The following is a 20372-nucleotide window of genomic DNA, read 5'->3' as shown; positions in this document are numbered from 1 at the left end:
TGGAGGCAAAGACTTGGTCGAGGCCAGAAGGCCAAGGGGAGAAGAAGAGAATGAGGGGAGTGAGGAGAAGGCACTTGCAGCTCACCTTGTTCGCCAAGGAGGAGAAGGCAAGAGCAGTGGATGATGGAGCCTGCTGTTGGATGGGTTTTTAAACTGGCTCGGACAGCCTCAGGCCCAGTGGCACACCATGTATGCAGCATGTGTTACAGCAAGCCCATTTGTATGTAAAACACTACAATTAAAGGAATGGGTGTCTTGTTTCTGTTCCCTGCAACGCTCCCTTTTCATTTCCTTGCTTAAGACATGCCCATTCCACCATGGAGTCTTCTTTCAAGTCACAGGATTAGAGGCCAAAATATTTTTTTCCAGGAGACGTGACACGTCAGCACAAGCAGATGATGCAGCCAGTGATGAGGAGTGTGCAACCTCGTCGGGGAATGCCAGCCTCTTGCCCTTTGGGGCCTTGCTTCAACACTTGTCCTGATGTTTGGGGTAGGTTTCCTCCTAACCCTGAAGCATCACCTGGACTTCCACATGGGAGGGCCAGCATCATCAATTGTTCCCCCTGATGCTATAATAAAATCTTAAGTTAGGGAATGGCTTAGTTTGGAAGGGACCTTTAAAGATCATCTAGTTCAACCTTCTGCCTTGGGCAGGAACATCTTCTGCCAGATCCGGTTACTCATATTCCATTCAACCTCACTTTGAACATTCTCAATGCTGAGGCATCCTCAGCTTCTCTGCACAACCTCTTCCAGTGTGTAACAACCTTCACTGTGAAAACTTTCTTCGTTAGATCCCCTCTCAACTTACCGTCTTTCCATTTAAAACTGTTTTCCCTTGTCCTGTCACTGCTGTGCCTGGTAAAAAGTCTTTATCCATCTTTCTTACAAGACAACTTTAGATATTTAAAGGCTGCAAAAAGGTTTCCCTGGAGCCTTCTCCTCTCCAGGCTCAAGAAGCCCAACTCTCTCAGCCTGCCTTTAGAGCAGAGGTACTCCAGCTCCCAGGTCATTTTCAAGGCCTCTGCTAGACCTGCTCTAACAGGTCCATGTCTTTCTTGTACCAGGGAACCCAGAAGTGGATATGGTACTCTGGGTGAAGTAGAGCACAGCAGATGGAGACAATTACCTCCCTTTTTCCTGCTGGACACACTTCTTTTCATGCAGCCCAAGATGTAATTGGGTTTCTGGGCTACAAGCACATATTGCTGACTCCTACACTGCAGGGCCAATCTCAGTCAATTCACAGAATCATAGAGTCATTTAGGTTGGAAAAGACCTCTAAGATCATCAAGTGCAACTCTTAGCCTAGCACTGCCAAGGCTACCACTAAACCATGTACCAAAGCACCACATCTACATGCCCACAGCCAGCCTGTACTGACATGGGGGATCTCCTCAAATCAGATGCAGGAACTTGCACGTGCCCTTGCTGAACTCCATGAAGTTCACATGGCCCCAGTTCTCACATCTGGCAGGGTGACTTCTGCTAAAATCCATTCCCAACAGGGATATCAACTGTACCACTCGTCTTGGTGTCATCAACGTTAGTGTAACCCATAAACATTATGGTCACTCCGATCCACTTATGCATCACCTTTCTAAGCAGGACACCTCTAGACTTGGGTTTTGGACTCTCCCTCATATTAAATATGGTCTTGGGAGAAAGGTGCGTGGCTTTTCTTTTTTAATCATGCTTCGCCCATTCATAATTTCCTGCCTTACACAGAAGAATAGGAAGTGTTGGTAATCCTTCCTGTTGGTGATATTTCAATGAGAGGGAGTTCCCGGACACACTTCTAAGACTTCACACTTTGCCAATATGACTTACTACCATCTCTCTTACACTCTTATAAAGACCAAATTCTTTAAGGGTACTCATCTCCTACAGGAACAAAGGAGATCCACATTAGGACCATATCCTCTCAAGCTATTCCAATCCAAGACATCACATTTCTCACTGAAGAGATTCACTGAACATCCCAATAGAAAAGAAACATAAGGAGACTCAGATTAATTTGAAGCAAAAACTTTAATGAGTCTGAAGAAGGAATCAAAGCAGCACATGGAGGAAAGGATCCAGACCAGGCTGCCACAAGGACAGCTGCTAGACAGATCACACTTCACCGGAAAAGCATGCAGGTCTTCCTCCATCAGAAGAGGAAATGAAGAAAAAACAGGACACTCTTGACTTGCTTCCAGATGAATCCATGGCACAGGACAGCAGGAGACAAAAAGGGCTCAGGATGCAGACAAGAAAACTGGAGAAGAAGCTGTCTGCTGGCCGTGTTTCCAGACAGCGCAGGCTGGCACCCTGGCTTCCCTCTCTGCTCTGCAGGAGGCCACGAGGGTGCTCAGCCCATCTGGAAACTCTGGCCAGCAGCTCCGTCCTCAGTCCGGCACCTGGCTTCGAGCTTCCTGGTCGATGCACTCACTGGACATTTAGCAGGGCAGGCACCTTCTGCCACTGTAGCGGCCACCAAAGCCAGAGAGGCCAAAGCCCCCGGAGGAGATGGGCACTCCCTCCTCACTCAGGATGCTGCCAACGGCAGCTGAGGTGGTGGATCCCACAGCGGTGTTCTGGGGGAAGGAGCTGAGGATGGGGCCGGGCAGGGTCACCACCACGGGAGAGGGCTGGATCACCACACGGGAGTCCTGGCACTGCCGGACACAGGGCTCGTTGCAGCTGTTGGCAAGCGGGGTTGGCCCACAGGGACGGCACAGATCGTAGCAGGACATGGCTGCGGGATGGAGGCGCACCTGGGAGAGAGGGCAGGGAAACACACGCAGCATGTCAGCAGCAGCCTGACAGTTTGCTGGCCAAGACAGAAGGCATAGTCTGGGGAGCAGGGACACGGTACATGAGGACAGGGAGGGGCTTGTGAGCCAAGGTCCCCAAGGGCCCCTGCAAAGACAGTCCAAGACCTCCTCTCACCTCTCCCCTCACTGGCAAGCAGAACAGTGATGGAGGGAGCAGCGTCAAGGAGCAAGGACCACACAAAGAGCTACATGGAGGCAAAGACTTGGTCGAGGCCAGAAGGCCAAGGGGAGAAGAAGAGAATGAGGGGAGTGAGGAGAAGGCACTTGCAGCTCACCTTGTTCGCCAAGGAGGAGAAGGCAAGAGCAGAGGATGATGGAGCCTGCTGTTGGACAGGCTTTTATACCAGTCCAGACTGCCCCAGGCCCAGAGGTGCCTTTTGCGCATGTAATGTGTATACCGGAAACTCATCTTGCATGCAAAACACCGCAATGGAAGAGATGGGTGACTTATGTTCCCTGCAGTGACCCCTTTTCATTTTCCTGGTCAGGACATGCCCATTCCATCACACAGGCTCCTTTCAAGTGACGGGATTACAGGCCAAAATGCTTCTGGGGAAGTGACACAAAAGCACAGGAAGAAGATGAAGGCAAAAAGAAGGAGATGGCCAAATTGTCAAGTGGTGCCAGCCTCTCACCCTCCTGCAGCTTCCTTCAGGCTTTGTCCTAAATGCATGGGTACTCATTTCCATGCAAACCCACCCTTAAAGGTCAGACTGCCAGCCAGGCTCATCAGCAAAGAGCAGGTACAGCCTTTGCTTTACCTATCAACCTGCTCAGGCTGCCTTAGGCACCAGATTTCCAAGTATGGCTGCTCTGCCATCAAGCCTCAGCCCTTCTGTGGGATCAAGCCTTGCTCTCAGGTGACAAAAGCCTGACTGGTTTTCCTCTCCCCTCTGTCCCCAGCAACTAGAGGTCCCCTGTCACCACAGCAGGCCTCTTTCAGAAACACGGACATGGCTCTCTCTCTACTACTCGCTCCTGCTGCCCACTCCTGTTAAACCGGGATGTCTCCTGCAGACAAAGCCCCATACTGGACAACAAACACAGCTCCTTTCCTCCTTCCCCATCTCCACGCCTCAGATTCTGCTTTGACCCCACATACCGACAGAACAGTACACACCAGCAAACATGTGACCATATTTCCGTGCAACACAGAACCCTGCCCAAAAACCAGGGAGGTCTGAGAGTGCCGTTGAGGGCAGCCTGGGCAGCAGCAGGTATCAGCACCTCCCTGGGGACGTGTGCCAAGGGGTGACACCAAGCCATACCAGCAGCATGTTTCTTGGGGGCACGACTGCCCAGCAAGGAATACTAGGCATACACAGCTCAGGCCCCTCAGCCAGGCCGTCTTCCCAAGGGCTGGACAAAACGCCTTCCCAATGAGGCTGGGACGACAGCAGACAAAGGCAACTGTCAAATCACAGAGGCCCGACCAAATTCCTCATTTAGGAAGATGAGGAAAGCTTTGAAGGTGCACAGTACTACCCTGATGATGACAGTAAACATCTATCCCAAAGAGTGCTGTCACAGCTCAGTACGAGCCACCTGCTGCCTACACAATGGGAGCCAGGAGCCAAGCAAGGCCACACAGCCAACAGGGCATCAGCTATACCAGCAATGGCCCTCGTTGTACAGCACCTGACCAAGGAAGATGAGGAGATGGAAGGCAGATTCAGCCAGGCGTCTAGCTCGGTGGTCAGGTGACATAGGACTGATGACAAGACAGTCCACACTTCAGGGTCAGGTCCAGTGACAGCAACCAGGGTCAACACGGGGCCCAAAGACTGCTGACCAGGCCCAGAAAAAGTAACACAGACAGACCCAAGGGAAAGCTGGGAAACCACTGGGCAACTTTAGCCCTACCAAGGCAACCCAGGGGCAGGCAAAAGCAAATCTGCAACAGAGCAGGCAACCCACACTGATGACCCGGATCTGAAGGGGGGGCCAAAGGCTCAGGACAAAACTTAACTATAGCACCAGGGTCAATGGGAAGAGGGTGTGGTGGGAGGCTCCAGGTGAGCCTGATGAGGGCCATTGGGCCTCTGCTGCACTCAGACAACTCATATGCATGAGGAAGAAATCTCCTGTGCACTTGGGACATAGGACACCAGCTGCATCTACCCCAAAAGAAGAAAGGAAGGAAGCTTCAATTAATTTTCCAAGGAAAAACATGTCTCGCACCTCAGGGTCTGCCCAAAAAAGCTGCAATGCCTTGCAGCACCCTGCGCTCCCTGATTGCCTGCTGCAGTTGTTGCCTTCCCTCCCTGGTATCAGCTTTTCACTGCACTTTGCTCCTGCTGTCAGCTCGAGGTGGCTCAGGAATGTTGACAAGGAGCATGTTTCCTGAGAGTCTTCCTGCACAGCAAGGCTGAGGGCTTTGCCTCATACCAGTGGTTGGTCAGAGAATGCAGGCCTTTAGCTGTGGTGTAAGGCATCATAGGATTTCCCCAGCACAGGGGATAGCATGAGAGGTGCCCCTCACTCTGCCTCAAGCAGGAGTGGGTGACACAGACAAAAGCATCTCCTGTGGAGGACTAGAGCATAAGGGAAGAAGGGCTATGGAGCTTGTTTTCCCTTGTTTCCCCTGTGGCAGGAGCAATCACCAGAGCGCGGTGTAGTTGGACCAAACAGCCACTCTCAAGCCATGTTGCTTCCCTCCCTGATGTTGGCTCTCTTGCATTTTGGGGCAGAAGGTCAGGAAGGCACAACAGCTTCATCCAGGAGGGTTTCTTCCTCTCCTTGCTCTCGTAGGCAAGGGTGAGACAGGGACTCGCCAAAATCCCTCACTTGAATGCTGCAGAATTGTCTGGCAAACATACAAGCAGCACCTGCGCAGCCCTGCGGGACTGGTTCAGTGCTTCAGAAACAGGACTGTAGGCACACAGAGGATGTGGGGGCTAACCACAACTTTAGATTCTACGTTATCCCAGTTCCCTCTAGAGAGCGTGGCTGAGAATCTCAAAAGGGAAGTATCATGAGGAGACACAGATTACAATGCAGCATAAACTTTAATGAGTCTCAAGAAGCAATCAAAGCAGCTCGTGGTCGAAGAAATCCAGTCCAGGCTGCCACAAGGACAGCTGCCAGTCAGACCCCCTTCACCACAATGGGAAGCACTTCTTCCCCCCTCACATGGTGAGAGGAAGAACAAAGATGATGCTCTTGACTTGCTTCCAGATGAACTCATGGCACAGGACAGCAGGAGACAACAAGGACTCATGATGAAGAGAAGAAAGCACAAGAAGAAGAAGCTGTCTGCTGGCTGTGTTTCCAGACAGTGCAGGCTGGCACCCTGGCTTCCCTCTCTGCTCTGCAGGAGGCCACGAGGGTGCTCAGCCCATCTGGAAACTCTGGCCAGCAGCTCCGTCCTCAGTCCGGCACCTGGCTTCGGGCTTCCTGGTCGATGCGCTCACTGGACATCCTCGTGGGCTTTAGCAGGGCAGGCACCTTCTGCCACTGTAGCGGCCACCAAAGCCAGAGAGGCCAAAGCCCCCGGAGGAGATGGGCACTCCCTCCTCACTCAGGATGCTGCCAACGGCAGCTGAGGTGGTGGATCCTACAGCGGTGTTCTGGGGGAAAGAGCTGAGGATGGGGCCGGGCAGGGTCACCACCACGGGAGATGGTTCAATCACCACACGGGAGTCCTGGCACTGCCGGACACAGGGCTCGTTGCAGCTGTTGGCAAGCGGGGTTGGCCCACAGGGACGGCACAGATCGTAGCAGGACATGGCTGCGGGATGGAGGCGAACCTGGGAGAGGAGGCAGGGAAACCACACGCAGCATGTCAGCAGCAGCCTGACAGCCTGCTGGCCAAGACAGAAGGCACAGTCTGGGGAACAGGGACACAGTCGACAAGGACAGAGAGAAGTCCCAGGGCCCCTGCAAAGACAGTCCAAGACCTCCTCCCACCTTCCCCCTCAGTGACAAGCAGAACAGCAACAGAGGGAGCAGAGTCAAGGAGCAAGGCCCACACCAAACCTACACAGAGGCAGAGCCTCGGTGGAGGCCAGAAGGCCAAGGGGAGAAGAGCAAGAGGGGAGTACGCAGAAGGCTCCTACAGCTCACCTTGTTCACCAAGGAGGAGACGGCAAGAGAAGTGGATGAGGCAGCTTGCTGTTGAATGAGTTTTTATACTGTTCCAGACTGCCCCAGGCCCAGAGGCACCATTTGCACAAGTAGTGTTTTTACTAGCAAGCTCATCTCACATGCAAAATATTACAATTTAAGAATCTCTGGCATTTATTTGTTCCCTGCAATGCTCCCTTTTCATTTCCTTGCTCATGTCATAGCCATTCTGCCACGCTGGCTTCTTTCAAGTCACAGGATTAGAGGCCAGAATGTTTCCGGGCAAAAATACACATCAGCACAAAGAGATGATGAAGACAATGATGCGGATTGTCCTACCTCTTTAGGGAATGGGAGCCTCTTACTCCCTGGAGCCTTGCTCCAACACTCACCCTGATTTCTGGTGTACATCTCCTCCCTAGCCTTGAAGTTTCAGGATGGACTTCCAGGTGTGAGGGTCAGCATTATCAATCTCCCTCCTTAACGCAGTGCTTACTCAGGTTCTTTTAGTCATTGTATTTCTAGGCAGGGCACCTCTAATCTTGGTTTTAGACTCCCTCAGATTAACAATTCTCTTGGGAGAAATGTGCCTGGCTCTTCTTTTGTAATCGTACTTCTCCCCTTTGTACCTTCCTGCTTTACACCTCTTAACTCCAAGAATTGGGAATGAAGGCTGCTGCCCTCCCAAGAGTTTCTGTTGGAGAGCTGTGGTTGTTTTACTTGGGTGGGCGGCCGAGCTCCACAACAACCGCTCCCTCACTCCCCCTCCTCAAAGGGAGAGGTGGAGAAAATAGGATAAAAAGGGCTCAAGGTTTGAGATAACGACAGGGAGATCGCTCAATAATTATTGTGATGGGCAAAAGAGCCTCAACATAGGGAGATAGTAAGATTTATTGCCTATTACTATTTATTGCCTATTACTAACAAGCTAGAGGAGTGAGAAACAAAGAAAAGAAACCAAACATGCTTTCCTCCCATCTGCCCTCTTCAACCTCCTCCCCTCGAGCGGCCCAGGGGAATGGGGGATCGGGTGTTGTGGTCAGTCTATACCATTTGTCTCTGCCGCTCCTTCACAGTCACTCTCGTAACCTGCACGTTGGGGTCCCTCCCACAGGATGCAGTCCTTCCTGAACTGATTGTGCGTGGACTTCCCACAGGCAGCAGCTCTTCAAGAACTGCTCCAGATATGGGTCCGTACCACAGGGTCAATCCATCAGGAGCAAACTGCTCCAAAATGAGTCCCCCACAGGCAACAGCTCCTGCCAGGTCACCTGCTCTTACATAGCCTCCTCTCCACAGGCCACAGGTCTGGCCCAGGATCTGGGTCCGGCAGGGGTCCTCCACAGCCCACAGCCTCCTTCAGTGCAGGTCCACCTGCTCCACCGTGGCCTCCTCCACGGGCTGCAGCATGGAACCCTGCTCCACCGTGGTACTCCATGGGCTGCAGAGGGACAGCCTTCTTCGCCATGGTCCACACCATAGGCCGTAAGGGAACTTGGGCTCCAGCACCTGGAGCACCTCTCCCCCTCCTTCTTCACTGACCATGGCGCCTGCAAGGCTCTTTCTCACGACTCACTCCCCCAGATGCTGTGTAGCACCACCTTTTTTTGCGTGTGTGTGTGTCCCTTTCTTAATTATGCTCACAGAGAGGTGCAAACAGCGTTGCTTATTGGATCTACTCTGGCCAGCAGTGGGCCCTTACCTAAAATGGGGCATCTTCTAGATTCTTCTTGCAGAAGCCACCCCTGTGGGCCACTGCTACCAAAACCTTGTCACATAAAGCCACTACAAGAGCTTCAATAACAAAAGCACATGCTGAGTAATTGATACACATCATTCTGCCTGCACAGCAGGCACAAGCACATATTTGGTAGGATTTCCCCAGGACACCCCACCCACCCGGCTCAGCAGCACGCATGCTCTGGGAGTCCTCACAAGGGCAGCCAGATGAGCAAGGGCACCAGACGTGCCCCTAACTCTGCCTGAGGCAGGATCAGAGCGGCAGGAGCACAGCACTGCCTGCGGAGGACAAGCGTGTGGGAAGGAGGGACTGAGAACAGAGCTGTTGGTCTACCACAACCTCGGTCTCCCCAGCTTGAGGCCAGGGTGGAGGGACAAAGCAATCATTGGCTTGGGACCAACCCAGGCACAGCCTAGCCTGCACAGCATCAGAATGGGATTTTTGGAGGGGTCCTGCAGGGTTTCTCCAGACCCACTTGGCTTCAGGACACAGGGATGCACACGTAGTACCCTGAAAGACATAACACTTTTCACCACAGGAATGCTCCAGTGGGGAAGATGATACTTGTCCTGCGCTATTCCTGTCCTCTGCAGTGTTTTCAGGACAAGTGAAAGATTCTGCATAAGCCCTTTCGGAGGAGAGAAAACAATCTTTGCATCGCCATTTGCATTCCGCCGCCATTATACACACCAAGGCTGAATTTATCTGCGTCCTGCCAAGATCTAAAGGGGCCTCACATCACCCTCTAAAAGCTGTCCTGGATGCCACCTATCCCTTTGACTTCTTTGGGACTCCCTCCTCTTTGTGGCTTTGGCAGGTGTGCTTGGAGGAGGGATGGGCAATACAAAATGTTTAGAGTGCTAATATACCATCAGCGCTTCATCCAGTTGGGCATTGGCCTGCACAAACATACCTTCCAGCAATTCAAAGGTTTGCTTCATCAACGGGGAGACAGGATCAAACCTTGGTTGTTGGTGATACGACAATTAGAGAGCGGGAGCTCCTGGACATCCTTCTAAGACCTTGCCAATACCACACCTCTCAGTCACTCCTACAAAGACCAAATTCCTTAAGGGTACTCATCTCTTACAGGCATGAAGGAGATCCATATTAGGACCATATCCACCCATGTTTTTCCACTCCAAGACATCACATTTCTCCCTGTACATCTTCACGGAACATCCCAATAGAAAAGGAACATAAGGAGACTCAGATTACTTGGAAGCAAAAACTTTAATGAGTCTGAAGAAGGAATCAAAGCAGCACATGGAGGAAAGGATCCAGCCCACGCTGCCACAAGGACAGCTGTCAGTCAGACCCCCCTTCACCACAACGGGAAGCACTTCTTCCTCCCTTACATGGCCAGAGGAAGAACAAAGAGGATGCTCTTGACTTGCTTCCAGATGAACTCATGACGCAGAACAGCAGGAGATAACAAGGACTCGTGATGCAGAGAAGAAAGTGGGAGAAGAAGAAGATGTCTGCTGGCCGTGTTTCCAGACAGCGTAGGCTGGCACCCTGGCTTCCCTCTCTGCTCTGCAGGAGGCCACGAGGGTGTTCAGCCCATCTGGAAACTCTGGCCAGCAGCTCCGTCCTCAGTCCGGCACCTGGCTTCGGGCTTCCTGGTCGATGCGCTCACTGGACATCCTCGTGGGCTTTAGCAGGGCAGGCACCTCCTGCCACTGTAGCGGCCACCAAAGCCAGAGAGGCCAAAGCCCCCGGAGGAGATGGGCACTCCCTCCTCACTCAGGATGCTGCCAACGGCAGCTGAGGTGGTGGATCCCACAGCGGTGTTCTGGGGGAAGGAGCTGAGGATGGGGCCGGGCAGGGTCACCACCACGGGAGAGGGCTGGATCACCACACGGGAGTCCTGGCACTGCCGGACACAGGGCTCGTTGCAGCTGTTGGCAAGCGGGGTTGGCCCACAGGGACGGCACAGATCGTAGCAGGACATGGCTGCGGGATGGAGGCGAACCTGGGAGAGGGGGCAGGCAAAGCACACGCAGCATGTCAGCAGCAGCCTGACAGCCTGCTGGCCAAGACAGAAGGCACAGTCTGGGGAACAGGGACACAGTCGACAAGGACAGAGAGAAGTCCCAGGGCCCCTGCAAAGACAGTCCAAGACCTCCTCCCACCTTCCCCCTCAGTGACAAGCAGAACAGCAACAGAGGGAGCAGAGTCAAGGAGCAAGGCCCACACCAAACCTACACAGAGGCAAAGCCTCGGTGGAGGCCAGAAGGCCAAGGGGAGAAGAGCAAGAGGGGAGTACGCAGAAGGCTCCTACAGCTCACCTTGTTCACCAAGGAGGAGACGGCAAGAGAAGTGGATGAGGCAGCTTGCTGTTGAATGAGTTTTTATACTGTTCCAGACTGCCCCAGGCCCAGAGGCACCATTTGCACAAGTAGTGTTTTTACTAGCAAGCTCATCTCACATGCAAAATATTACAATTTAAGAATCTCTGGCATTTATTTGTTCCCTGCAATGCTCCCTTTTCATTTCCTTGCTCATGTCATAGCCATTCTGCCACGCTGGCTTCTTTCAAGTCACAGGATTAGAGGCCAGAATGTTTCCGGGCAAAAATACACATCAGCACAAAGAGATGATGAAGACAATGATGCGGATTGTCCTACCTCTTTAGGGAATGGGAGCCTCTTACTCCCTGGAGCCTTGCTCCAACACTCACCCTGATTTCTGGTGTACATCTCCTCCCTAGCCTTGAAGTTTCAGGATGGACTTCCAGGTGTGAGGGTCAGCATTATCAATCTCCCTCCTTAACGCAGTGCTTACTCAGGTTCTTTTAGTCATTGTATTTCTAGGCAGGGCACCTCTAATCTTGGTTTTAGACTCCCTCAGATTAACAATTCTCTTGGGAGAAATGTGCCTGGCTCTTCTTTTGTAATCGTACTTCTCCCCTTTGTACCTTCCTGCTTTACACCTCTTAACTCCAAGAATTGGGAATGAAGGCTGCTGCCCTCCCAAGAGTTTCTGTTGGAGAGCTGTGGTTGTTTTACTTGGGTGGGCGGCCGAGCTCCACAACAACCGCTCCCTCACTCCCCCTCCTCAAAGGGAGAGGTGGAGAAAATAGGATAAAAAGGGCTCAAGGTTTGAGATAACGACAGGGAGATCGCTCAATAATTATTGTGATGGGCAAAAGAGCCTCAACATAGGGAGATAGTAAGATTTATTGCCTATTACTATTTATTGCCTATTACTAACAAGCTAGAGGAGTGAGAAACAAAGAAAAGAAACCAAACATGCTTTCCTCCCATCTGCCCTCTTCAACCTCCTCCCCTCGAGCGGCCCAGGGGAATGGGGGATCGGGTGTTGTGGTCAGTCTATACCATTTGTCTCTGCCGCTCCTTCACAGTCACTCTCGTAACCTGCACGTTGGGGTCCCTCCCACAGGATGCAGTCCTTCCTGAACTGATTGTGCGTGGACTTCCCACAGGCAGCAGCTCTTCAAGAACTGCTCCAGATATGGGTCCGTACCACAGGGTCAATCCATCAGGAGCAAACTGCTCCAAAATGAGTCCCCCACAGGCAACAGCTCCTGCCAGGTCACCTGCTCTTACATAGGCTCCTCTCCACAGGCCACAGGTCTGGCCCAGGATCTGGGTCCGGCAGGGGTCCTCCACAGCCCACAGCCTCCTTCAGTGCAGGTCCACCTGCTCCACCGTGGCCTCCTCCACGGGCTGCAGCATGGAACCCTGCTCCACCGTGGTACTCCATGGGCTGCAGAGGGACAGCCTTCTTCGCCATGGTCCACACCATAGGCCGTAAGGGAACTTGGGCTCCAGCACCTGGAGCACCTCTCCCCCTCCTTCTTCACTGACCATGGCGCCTGCAAGGCTCTTTCTCACGACTCACTCCCCCAGATGCTGTGTAGCACCACCTTTTTTTGCGTGTGTGTGTGTCCCTTTCTTAATTATGCTCACAGAGAGGTGCAAACAGCGTTGCTTATTGGATCTACTCTGGCCAGCAGTGGGCCCTTACCTAAAATGGGGCATCTTCTAGATTCTTCTCGCAGAAGCCACCCCTGTGGGCCACTGCTACCAAAACCTTGTCACATAAAGCCACTACAAGAGCTTCAATAACAAAAGCACATGCTGAGTAATTGATACACATCATTCTGCCTGCACAGCAGGCACAAGCACATATTTGGTAGGATTTCCCCAGGACACCCCACCCACCCGGCTCAGCAGCACGCATGCTCTGGGAGTCCTCACAAGGGCAGCCAGATGAGCAAGGGCACCAGACGTGCCCCTAACTCTGCCTGAGGCAGGATCAGAGCGGCAGGAGCACAGCACTGCCTGCGGAGGACAAGCGTGTGGGAAGGAGGGACTGAGAACAGAGCTGTTGGTCTACCACAACCTCGGTCTCCCCAGCTTGAGGCCAGGGTGGAGGGACAAAGCAATCATTGGCTTGGGACCAACCCAGGCACAGCCTAGCCTGCACAGCATCAGAATGGGATTTTTGGAGGGGTCCTGCAGGGTTTCTCCAGACCCACTTGGCTTCAGGACACAGGGATGCACACGTAGTACCCTGAAAGACATAACACTTTTCACCACAGGAATGCTCCAATGGGGAAGATGATACTTGTCCTGCGCTATTCCTGTCCTCTGCAGTGTTTTCAGGACAAGTGAAAGATTCTGCATAAGCCCTTTCGGAGGAGAGAAAACAATCTTTGCATCGCCATTTGCATTCCGCCGCCATTATACACACCAAGGCTGAATTTATCTGCGTCCTGCCAAGATCTAAAGGGGCCTCACATCACCCTCTAAAAGCTGTCCTGGATGCCACCTATCCCTTTGACTTCTTTGGGACTCCCTCCTCTTTGTGGCTTTGGCAGGTGTGCTTGGAGGAGGGATGGGCAATACAAAATGTTTAGAGTGCTAATATACCATCAGCGCTTCATCCAGTTGGGCATTGGCCTGCACAAACATACCTTCCAGCAATTCAAAGGTTTGCTTCATCAACGGGGAGACAGGATCAAACCTTGGTTGTTGGTGATACGACAATTAGAGAGCGGGAGCTCCTGGACATCCTTCTAAGACCTTGCCAATACCACACCTCTCAGTCACTCCTACAAAGACCAAATTCCTTAAGGGTACTCATCTCTTACAGGCATGAAGGAGATCCATATTAGGACCATATCCACCCATGTTTTTCCACTCCAAGACATCACATTTCTCCCTGTACATCTTCACGGAACATCCCAATAGAAAAGGAACATAAGGAGACTCAGATTACTTGGAAGCAAAAACTTTAATGAGTCTGAAGAAGGAATCAAAGCAGCACATGGAGGAAAGGATCCAGCCCACGCTGCCACAAGGACAGCTGTCAGTCAGACCCCCCTTCACCACAACGGGAAGCACTTCTTCCTCCCTTACATGGCCAGAGGAAGAACAAAGAGGATGCTCTTGACTTGCTTCCAGATGAACTCATGACGCAGAACAGCAGGAGATAACAAGGACTCGTGATGCAGAGAAGAAAGTGGGAGAAGAAGAAGATGTCTGCTGGCCGTGTTTCCAGACAGCGTAGGCTGGCACCCTGGCTTCCCTCTCTGCTCTGCAGGAGGCCACGAGGGTGTTCAGCCCATCTGGAAACTCTGGCCAGCAGCTCCGTCCTCAGTCCGGCACCTGGCTTCGGGCTTCCTGGTCGATGCGCTCACTGGACATCCTCGTGGGCTTTAGCAGGGCAGGCACCTCCTGCCACTGTAGCGGCCACCAAAGCCAGAGAGGCCAAAGCCCCCGGAGGAGATGGGCACTCCCTCCTCACTCAGGATGCTGCCAACGGCAGCTGAGGTGGTGGATCCCACAGCGGTGTTCTGGGGGAAGGAGCTGAGGATGGGGCCGGGCAGGGTCACCACCACGGGAGAGGGCTGGATCACCACACGGGAGTCCTGGCACTGCCGGACACAGGGCTCGTTGCAGCTGTTGGCAAGCGGGGTTGGCCCACAGGGACGGCACAGATCGTAGCAGGACATGGCTGCGGGATGGAGGCGAACCTGGGAGAGGGGGCAGGCAAAGCACACGCAGCATGTCAGCAGCAGCCTGACAGCCTGCTGGCCAAGACAGAAGGCACAGTCTGGGGAACAGGGACACAGTCGACAAGGACAGAGAGAAGTCCCAGGGCCCCTGCAAAGACAGTCCAAGACCTCCTCCCACCTTCCCCCTCAGTGACAAGCAGAACAGCAACAGAGGGAGCAGAGTCAAGGAGCAAGGCCCACACCAAACCTACACAGAGGCAAAGCCTCGGTGGAGGCCAGAAGGCCAAGGGGAGAAGAGCAAGAGGGGAGTACGCAGAAGGCTCCTACAGCTCACCTTGTTCACCAAGGAGGAGACGGCAAGAGAAGTGGATGAGGCAGCTTGCTGTTGAATGAGTTTTTATACTGTTCCAGACTGCCCCAGGCCCAGAGGCACCATTTGCACAAGTAGTGTTTTTACTAGCAAGCTCATCTCACATGCAAAATATTACAATTTAAGAATCTCTGGCATTTATTTGTTCCCTGCAATGCTCCCTTTTCATTTCCTTGCTCATGTCATAGCCATTCTGCCACGCTGGCTTCTTTCAAGTCACAGGATTAGAGGCCAGAATGTTTCCGGGCAAAAATACACATCAGCACAAAGAGATGATGAAGACAATGATGCGGATTGTCCTACCTCTTTAGGGAATGGGAGCCTCTTACTCCCTGGAGCCTTGCTCCAACACTCACCCTGATTTCTGGTGTACATCTCCTCCCTAGCCTTGAAGTTTCAGGATGGACTTCCAGGTGTGAGGGTCAGCATTATCAATCTCCCTCCTTAACGCAGTGCTTACTCAGGTTCTTTTAGTCATTGTATTTCTAGGCAGGGCACCTCTAATCTTGGTTTTAGACTCCCTCAGATTAACAATTCTCTTGGGAGAAATGTGCCTGGCTCTTCTTTTGTAATCATACTTCTCCCCTTTGTACCTTCCTGCTTTACACCTCTTAACTCCAAGAATTGGGAATGAAGGCTGCTGCCCTCCCAAGAGTTTCTGTTGGAGAGCTGTGGTTGTTTTACTTGGGTGGGCGGCCGAGCTCCACAACAACCGCTCCCTCACTCCCCCTCCTCAAAGGGAGAGGTGGAGAAAATAGGATAAAAAGGGCTCAAGGTTTGAGATAACGACAGGGAGATCGCTCAATAATTATTGTGATGGGCAAAAGAGCCTCAACATAGGGAGATAGTAAGATTTATTGCCTATTACTATTTATTGCCTATTACTAACAAGCTAGAGGAGTGAGAAACAAAGAAAAGAAACCAAACATGCTTTCCTCCCATCTGCCCTCTTCAACCTCCTCCCCTCGAGCGGCCCAGGGGAATGGGGGATCGGGTGTTGTGGTCAGTCTATACCATTTGTCTCTGCCGCTCCTTCACAGTCACTCTCGTAACCTGCACGTTGGGGTCCCTCCCACAGGATGCAGTCCTTCCTGAACTGATTGTGCGTGGACTTCCCACAGGCAGCAGCTCTTCAAGAACTGCTCCAGATATGGGTCCGTACCACAGGGTCAATCCATCAGGAGCAAACTGCTCCAAAATGAGTCCCCCACAGGCAACAGCTCCTGCCAGGTCACCTGCTCTTACATAGGCTCCTCTCCACAGGCCACAGGTCTGGCCCAGGATCTGGGTCCGGCAGGGGTCCTCCACAGCCCACAGCCTCCTTCAGTGCAGGTCCACCTGCTCCACCGTGGCCTCCTCCACGGGCTGCAGCATGGAACCCTGCTCCACCGTGGTACTCCATGGGCTGCAGAGGGACAGCCTTCTTCGCCATGGTCCACACCATAGGCCGTAAGGGAACTTGGGCTCCAGCACCTGGAGCACCTCTCCCCCTCCTTCTTCACTGACCATGGCGCCTGCAAGGCTCTTTCTCACGACTCACTCCCCCAGATGCTGTGTAGCACCACCTTTTTTTGCGTGTGTGTGTGTCCCTTTCTTAATTATGCTCACAGAGAGGTGCAAACAGCGTTGCTTATTGGATCTACTCTGGCCAGCAGTGGGCCCTTACCTAAAATGGGGCATCTTCTAGATTCTTCTCGCAGAAGCCACCCCTGTGGGCCACTGCTACCAAAACCTTGTCACATAAAGCCACTACAAGAGCTTCAATAACAAAAGCACATGCTGAGTAATTGATACACATCATTCTGCCTGCACAGCAGGCACAAGCACATATTTGGTAGGATTTCCCCAGGACACCCCACCCACCCGGCTCAGCAGCACGCATGCTCTGGGAGTCCTCACAAGGGCAGCCAGATGAGCAAGGGCACCAGACGTGCCCCTAACTCTGCCTGAGGCAGGATCAGAGCGGCAGGAGCACAGCACTGCCTGCGGAGGACAAGCGTGTGGGAAGGAGGGACTGAGAACAGAGCTGTTGGTCTACCACAACCTCGGTCTCCCCAGCTTGAGGCCAGGGTGGAGGGACAAAGCAATCATTGGCTTGGGACCAACCCAGGCACAGCCTAGCCTGCACAGCATCAGAATGGGATTTTTGGAGGGGTCCTGCAGGGTTTCTCCAGACCCACTTGGCTTCAGGACACAGGGATGCACACGTAGTACCCTGAAAGACATAACACTTTTCACCACAGGAATGCTCCAATGGGGAAGATGATACTTGTCCTGCGCTATTCCTGTCCTCTGCAGTGTTTTCAGGACAAGTGAAAGATTCTGCATAAGCCCTTTCGGAGGAGAGAAAACAATCTTTGCATCGCCATTTGCATTCCGCCGCCATTATACACACCAAGGCTGAATTTATCTGCGTCCTGCCAAGATCTAAAGGGGCCTCACATCACCCTCTAAAAGCTGTCCTGGATGCCACCTATCCCTTTGACTTCTTTGGGACTCCCTCCTCTTTGTGGCTTTGGCAGGTGTGCTTGGAGGAGGGATGGGCAATACAAAATGTTTAGAGTGCTAATATACCATCAGCGCTTCATCCAGTTGGGCATTGGCCTGCACAAACATACCTTCCAGCAATTCAAAGGTTTGCTTCATCAACGGGGAGACAGGATCAAACCTTGGTTGTTGGTGATACGACAATTAGAGAGCGGGAGCTCCTGGACATCCTTCTAAGACCTTGCCAATACCACACCTCTCAGTCACTCCTACAAAGACCAAATTCCTTAAGGGTACTCATCTCTTACAGGCATGAAGGAGATCCATATTAGGACCATATCCACCCATGTTTTTCCACTCCAAGACATCACATTTCTCCCTGTACATCTTCACGGAACATCCCAATAGAAAAGGAACATAAGGAGACTCAGATTACTTGGAAGCAAAAACTTTAATGAGTCTGAAGAAGGAATCAAAGCAGCACATGGAGGAAAGGATCCAGCCCACGCTGCCACAAGGACAGCTGTCAGTCAGACCCCCCTTCACCACAACGGGAAGCACTTCTTCCTCCCTTACATGGCCAGAGGAAGAACAAAGAGGATGCTCTTGACTTGCTTCCAGATGAACTCATGACGCAGAACAGCAGGAGATAACAAGGACTCGTGATGCAGAGAAGAAAGTGGGAGAAGAAGAAGATGTCTGCTGGCCGTGTTTCCAGACAGCGTAGGCTGGCACCCTGGCTTCCCTCTCTGCTCTGCAGGAGGCCACGAGGGTGTTCAGCCCATCTGGAAACTCTGGCCAGCAGCTCCGTCCTCAGTCCGGCACCTGGCTTCGGGCTTCCTGGTCGATGCGCTCACTGGACATCCTCGTGGGCTTTAGCAGGGCAGGCACCTCCTGCCACTGTAGCGGCCACCAAAGCCAGAGAGGCCAAAGCCCCCGGAGGAGATGGGCACTCCCTCCTCACTCAGGATGCTGCCAACGGCAGCTGAGGTGGTGGATCCCACAGCGGTGTTCTGGGGGAAGGAGCTGAGGATGGGGCCGGGCAGGGTCACCACCACGGGAGAGGGCTGGATCACCACACGGGAGTCCTGGCACTGCCGGACACAGGGCTCGTTGCAGCTGTTGGCAAGCGGGGTTGGCCCACAGGGACGGCACAGATCGTAGCAGGACATGGCTGCGGGATGGAGGCGAACCTGGGAGAGGGGGCAGGCAAAGCACACGCAGCATGTCAGCAGCAGCCTGACAGCCTGCTGGCCAAGACAGAAGGCACAGTCTGGGGAACAGGGACACAGTCGACAAGGACAGAGAGAAGTCCCAGGGCCCCTGCAAAGACAGTCCAAGACCTCCTCCCACCTTCCCCCTCAGTGACAAGCAGAACAGCAACAGAGGGAGCAGAGTCAAGGAGCAAGGCCCACACCAAACCTACACAGAGGCAAAGCCTCGGTGGAGGCCAGAAGGCCAAGGGGAGAAGAGCAAGAGGGGAGTACGCAGAAGGCTCCTACAGCTCACCTTGTTCACCAAGGAGGAGACGGCAAGAGAAGTGGATGAGGCAGCTTGCTGTTGAATGAGTTTTTATACTGTTCCAGACTGCCCCAGGCCCAGAGGCACCATTTGCACAAGTAGTGTTTTTACTAGCAAGCTCATCTCACATGCAAAATATTACAATTTAAGAATCTCTGGCATTTATTTGTTCCCTGCAATGCTCCCTTTTCATTTCCTTGCTCATGTCATAGCCATTCTGCCACGCTGGCTTCTTTCAAGTCACAGGATTAGAGGCCAGAATGTTTCCGGGCAAAAATACACATCAGCACAAAGAGATGATGAAGACAATGATGCGGATTGTCCTACCTCTTTAGGGAATGGGAGCCTCTTACTCCCTGGAGCCTTGCTCCAACACTCACCCTGATTTCTGGTGTACATCTCCTCCCTAGCCTTGAAGTTTCAGGATGGACTTCCAGGTGTGAGGGTCAGCATTATCAATCTCCCTCCTTAACGCAGTGCTTACTCAGGTTCTTTTAGTCATTGTATTTCTAGGCAGGGCACCTCTAATCTTGGTTTTAGACTCCCTCAGATTAACAATTCTCTTGGGAGAAATGTGCCTGGCTCTTCTTTTGTAATCGTACTTCTCCCCTTTGTACCTTCCTGCTTTACACCTCTTAACTCCAAGAATTGGGAATGAAGGCTGCTGCCCTCCCAAGAGTTTCTGTTGGAGAGCTGTGGTTGTTTTACTTGGGTGGGCGGCCGAGCTCCACAACAACCGCTCCCTCACTCCCCCTCCTCAAAGGGAGAGGTGGAGAAAATAGGATAAAAAGGGCTCAAGGTTTGAGATAACGACAGGGAGATCGCTCAATAATTATTGTGATGGGCAAAAGAGCCTCAACATAGGGAGATAGTAAGATTTATTGCCTATTACTATTTATTGCCTATTACTAACAAGCTAGAGGAGTGAGAAACAAAGAAAAGAAACCAAACATGCTTTCCTCCCATCTGCCCTCTTCAACCTCCTCCCCTCGAGCGGCCCAGGGGAATGGGGGATCGGGTGTTGTGGTCAGTCTATACCATTTGTCTCTGCCGCTCCTTCACAGTCACTCTCGTAACCTGCACGTTGGGGTCCCTCCCACAGGATGCAGTCCTTCCTGAACTGATTGTGCGTGGACTTCCCACAGGCAGCAGCTCTTCAAGAACTGCTCCAGATATGGGTCCGTACCACAGGGTCAATCCATCAGGAGCAAACTGCTCCAAAATGAGTCCCCCACAGGCAACAGCTCCTGCCAGGTCACCTGCTCTTACATAGGCTCCTCTCCACAGGCCACAGGTCTGGCCCAGGATCTGGGTCCGGCAGGGGTCCTCCACAGCCCACAGCCTCCTTCAGTGCAGGTCCACCTGCTCCACCGTGGCC

General features: G+C 52.7%; 5 protein-coding genes across 5 annotated transcripts; all 5 read right to left on the bottom strand.

Annotated features, from left to right (window-relative positions):
• Positions 1-2443: 2443 nt before the first annotated feature.
• LOC309888479 (feather beta keratin-like) lies at positions 2444-2740 on the bottom strand (the record flags this gene model as incomplete). Its single annotated transcript, XM_082780802.1, has 1 exon — positions 2444-2740. The coding sequence occupies one exon, from the start codon at positions 2738-2740 to the stop codon at positions 2444-2446; it is 297 nt and encodes a 98-aa protein (XP_082636928.1).
• Positions 2741-6252: 3512 nt separating this feature from the next.
• On the bottom strand, positions 6253-6549 carry LOC309888477 (feather beta keratin; the record flags this gene model as incomplete). The annotated part of the gene is made up of 1 exon (XM_082780800.1): positions 6253-6549. The coding sequence occupies one exon, from the start codon at positions 6547-6549 to the stop codon at positions 6253-6255; it is 297 nt and encodes a 98-aa protein (XP_082636926.1).
• Positions 6550-10284: 3735 nt separating this feature from the next.
• On the bottom strand, positions 10285-10581 carry LOC309888475 (feather beta keratin-like; the record flags this gene model as incomplete). Its single annotated transcript, XM_082780798.1, has 1 exon — positions 10285-10581. The coding sequence occupies one exon, from the start codon at positions 10579-10581 to the stop codon at positions 10285-10287; it is 297 nt and encodes a 98-aa protein (XP_082636924.1).
• A 3735-nt stretch (positions 10582-14316) lies between these two features.
• On the bottom strand, positions 14317-14613 carry LOC309888480 (feather beta keratin-like; the record flags this gene model as incomplete). The annotated part of the gene is made up of 1 exon (XM_082780803.1): positions 14317-14613. One exon carries the CDS (start codon positions 14611-14613, stop codon positions 14317-14319), a length of 297 nt encoding a protein of 98 aa, XP_082636929.1.
• Positions 14614-18348: 3735 nt separating this feature from the next.
• Positions 18349-18645, bottom strand: LOC309888481 (feather beta keratin-like; the record flags this gene model as incomplete). Its single annotated transcript, XM_082780804.1, has 1 exon — positions 18349-18645. One exon carries the CDS (start codon positions 18643-18645, stop codon positions 18349-18351), a length of 297 nt encoding a protein of 98 aa, XP_082636930.1.
• Positions 18646-20372: the final 1727 nt, after the last annotated feature.

This window comes from Aythya marila (assembly GCF_965140915.1).
Source record: "Aythya marila genome assembly, chromosome: 29".
Taxonomy (NCBI): Eukaryota; Metazoa; Chordata; class Aves; order Anseriformes; family Anatidae; genus Aythya; species Aythya marila.
Note: the sequence above shows the minus strand (reverse complement) of the source record. Positions and strands in the feature narration are given on the sequence as shown.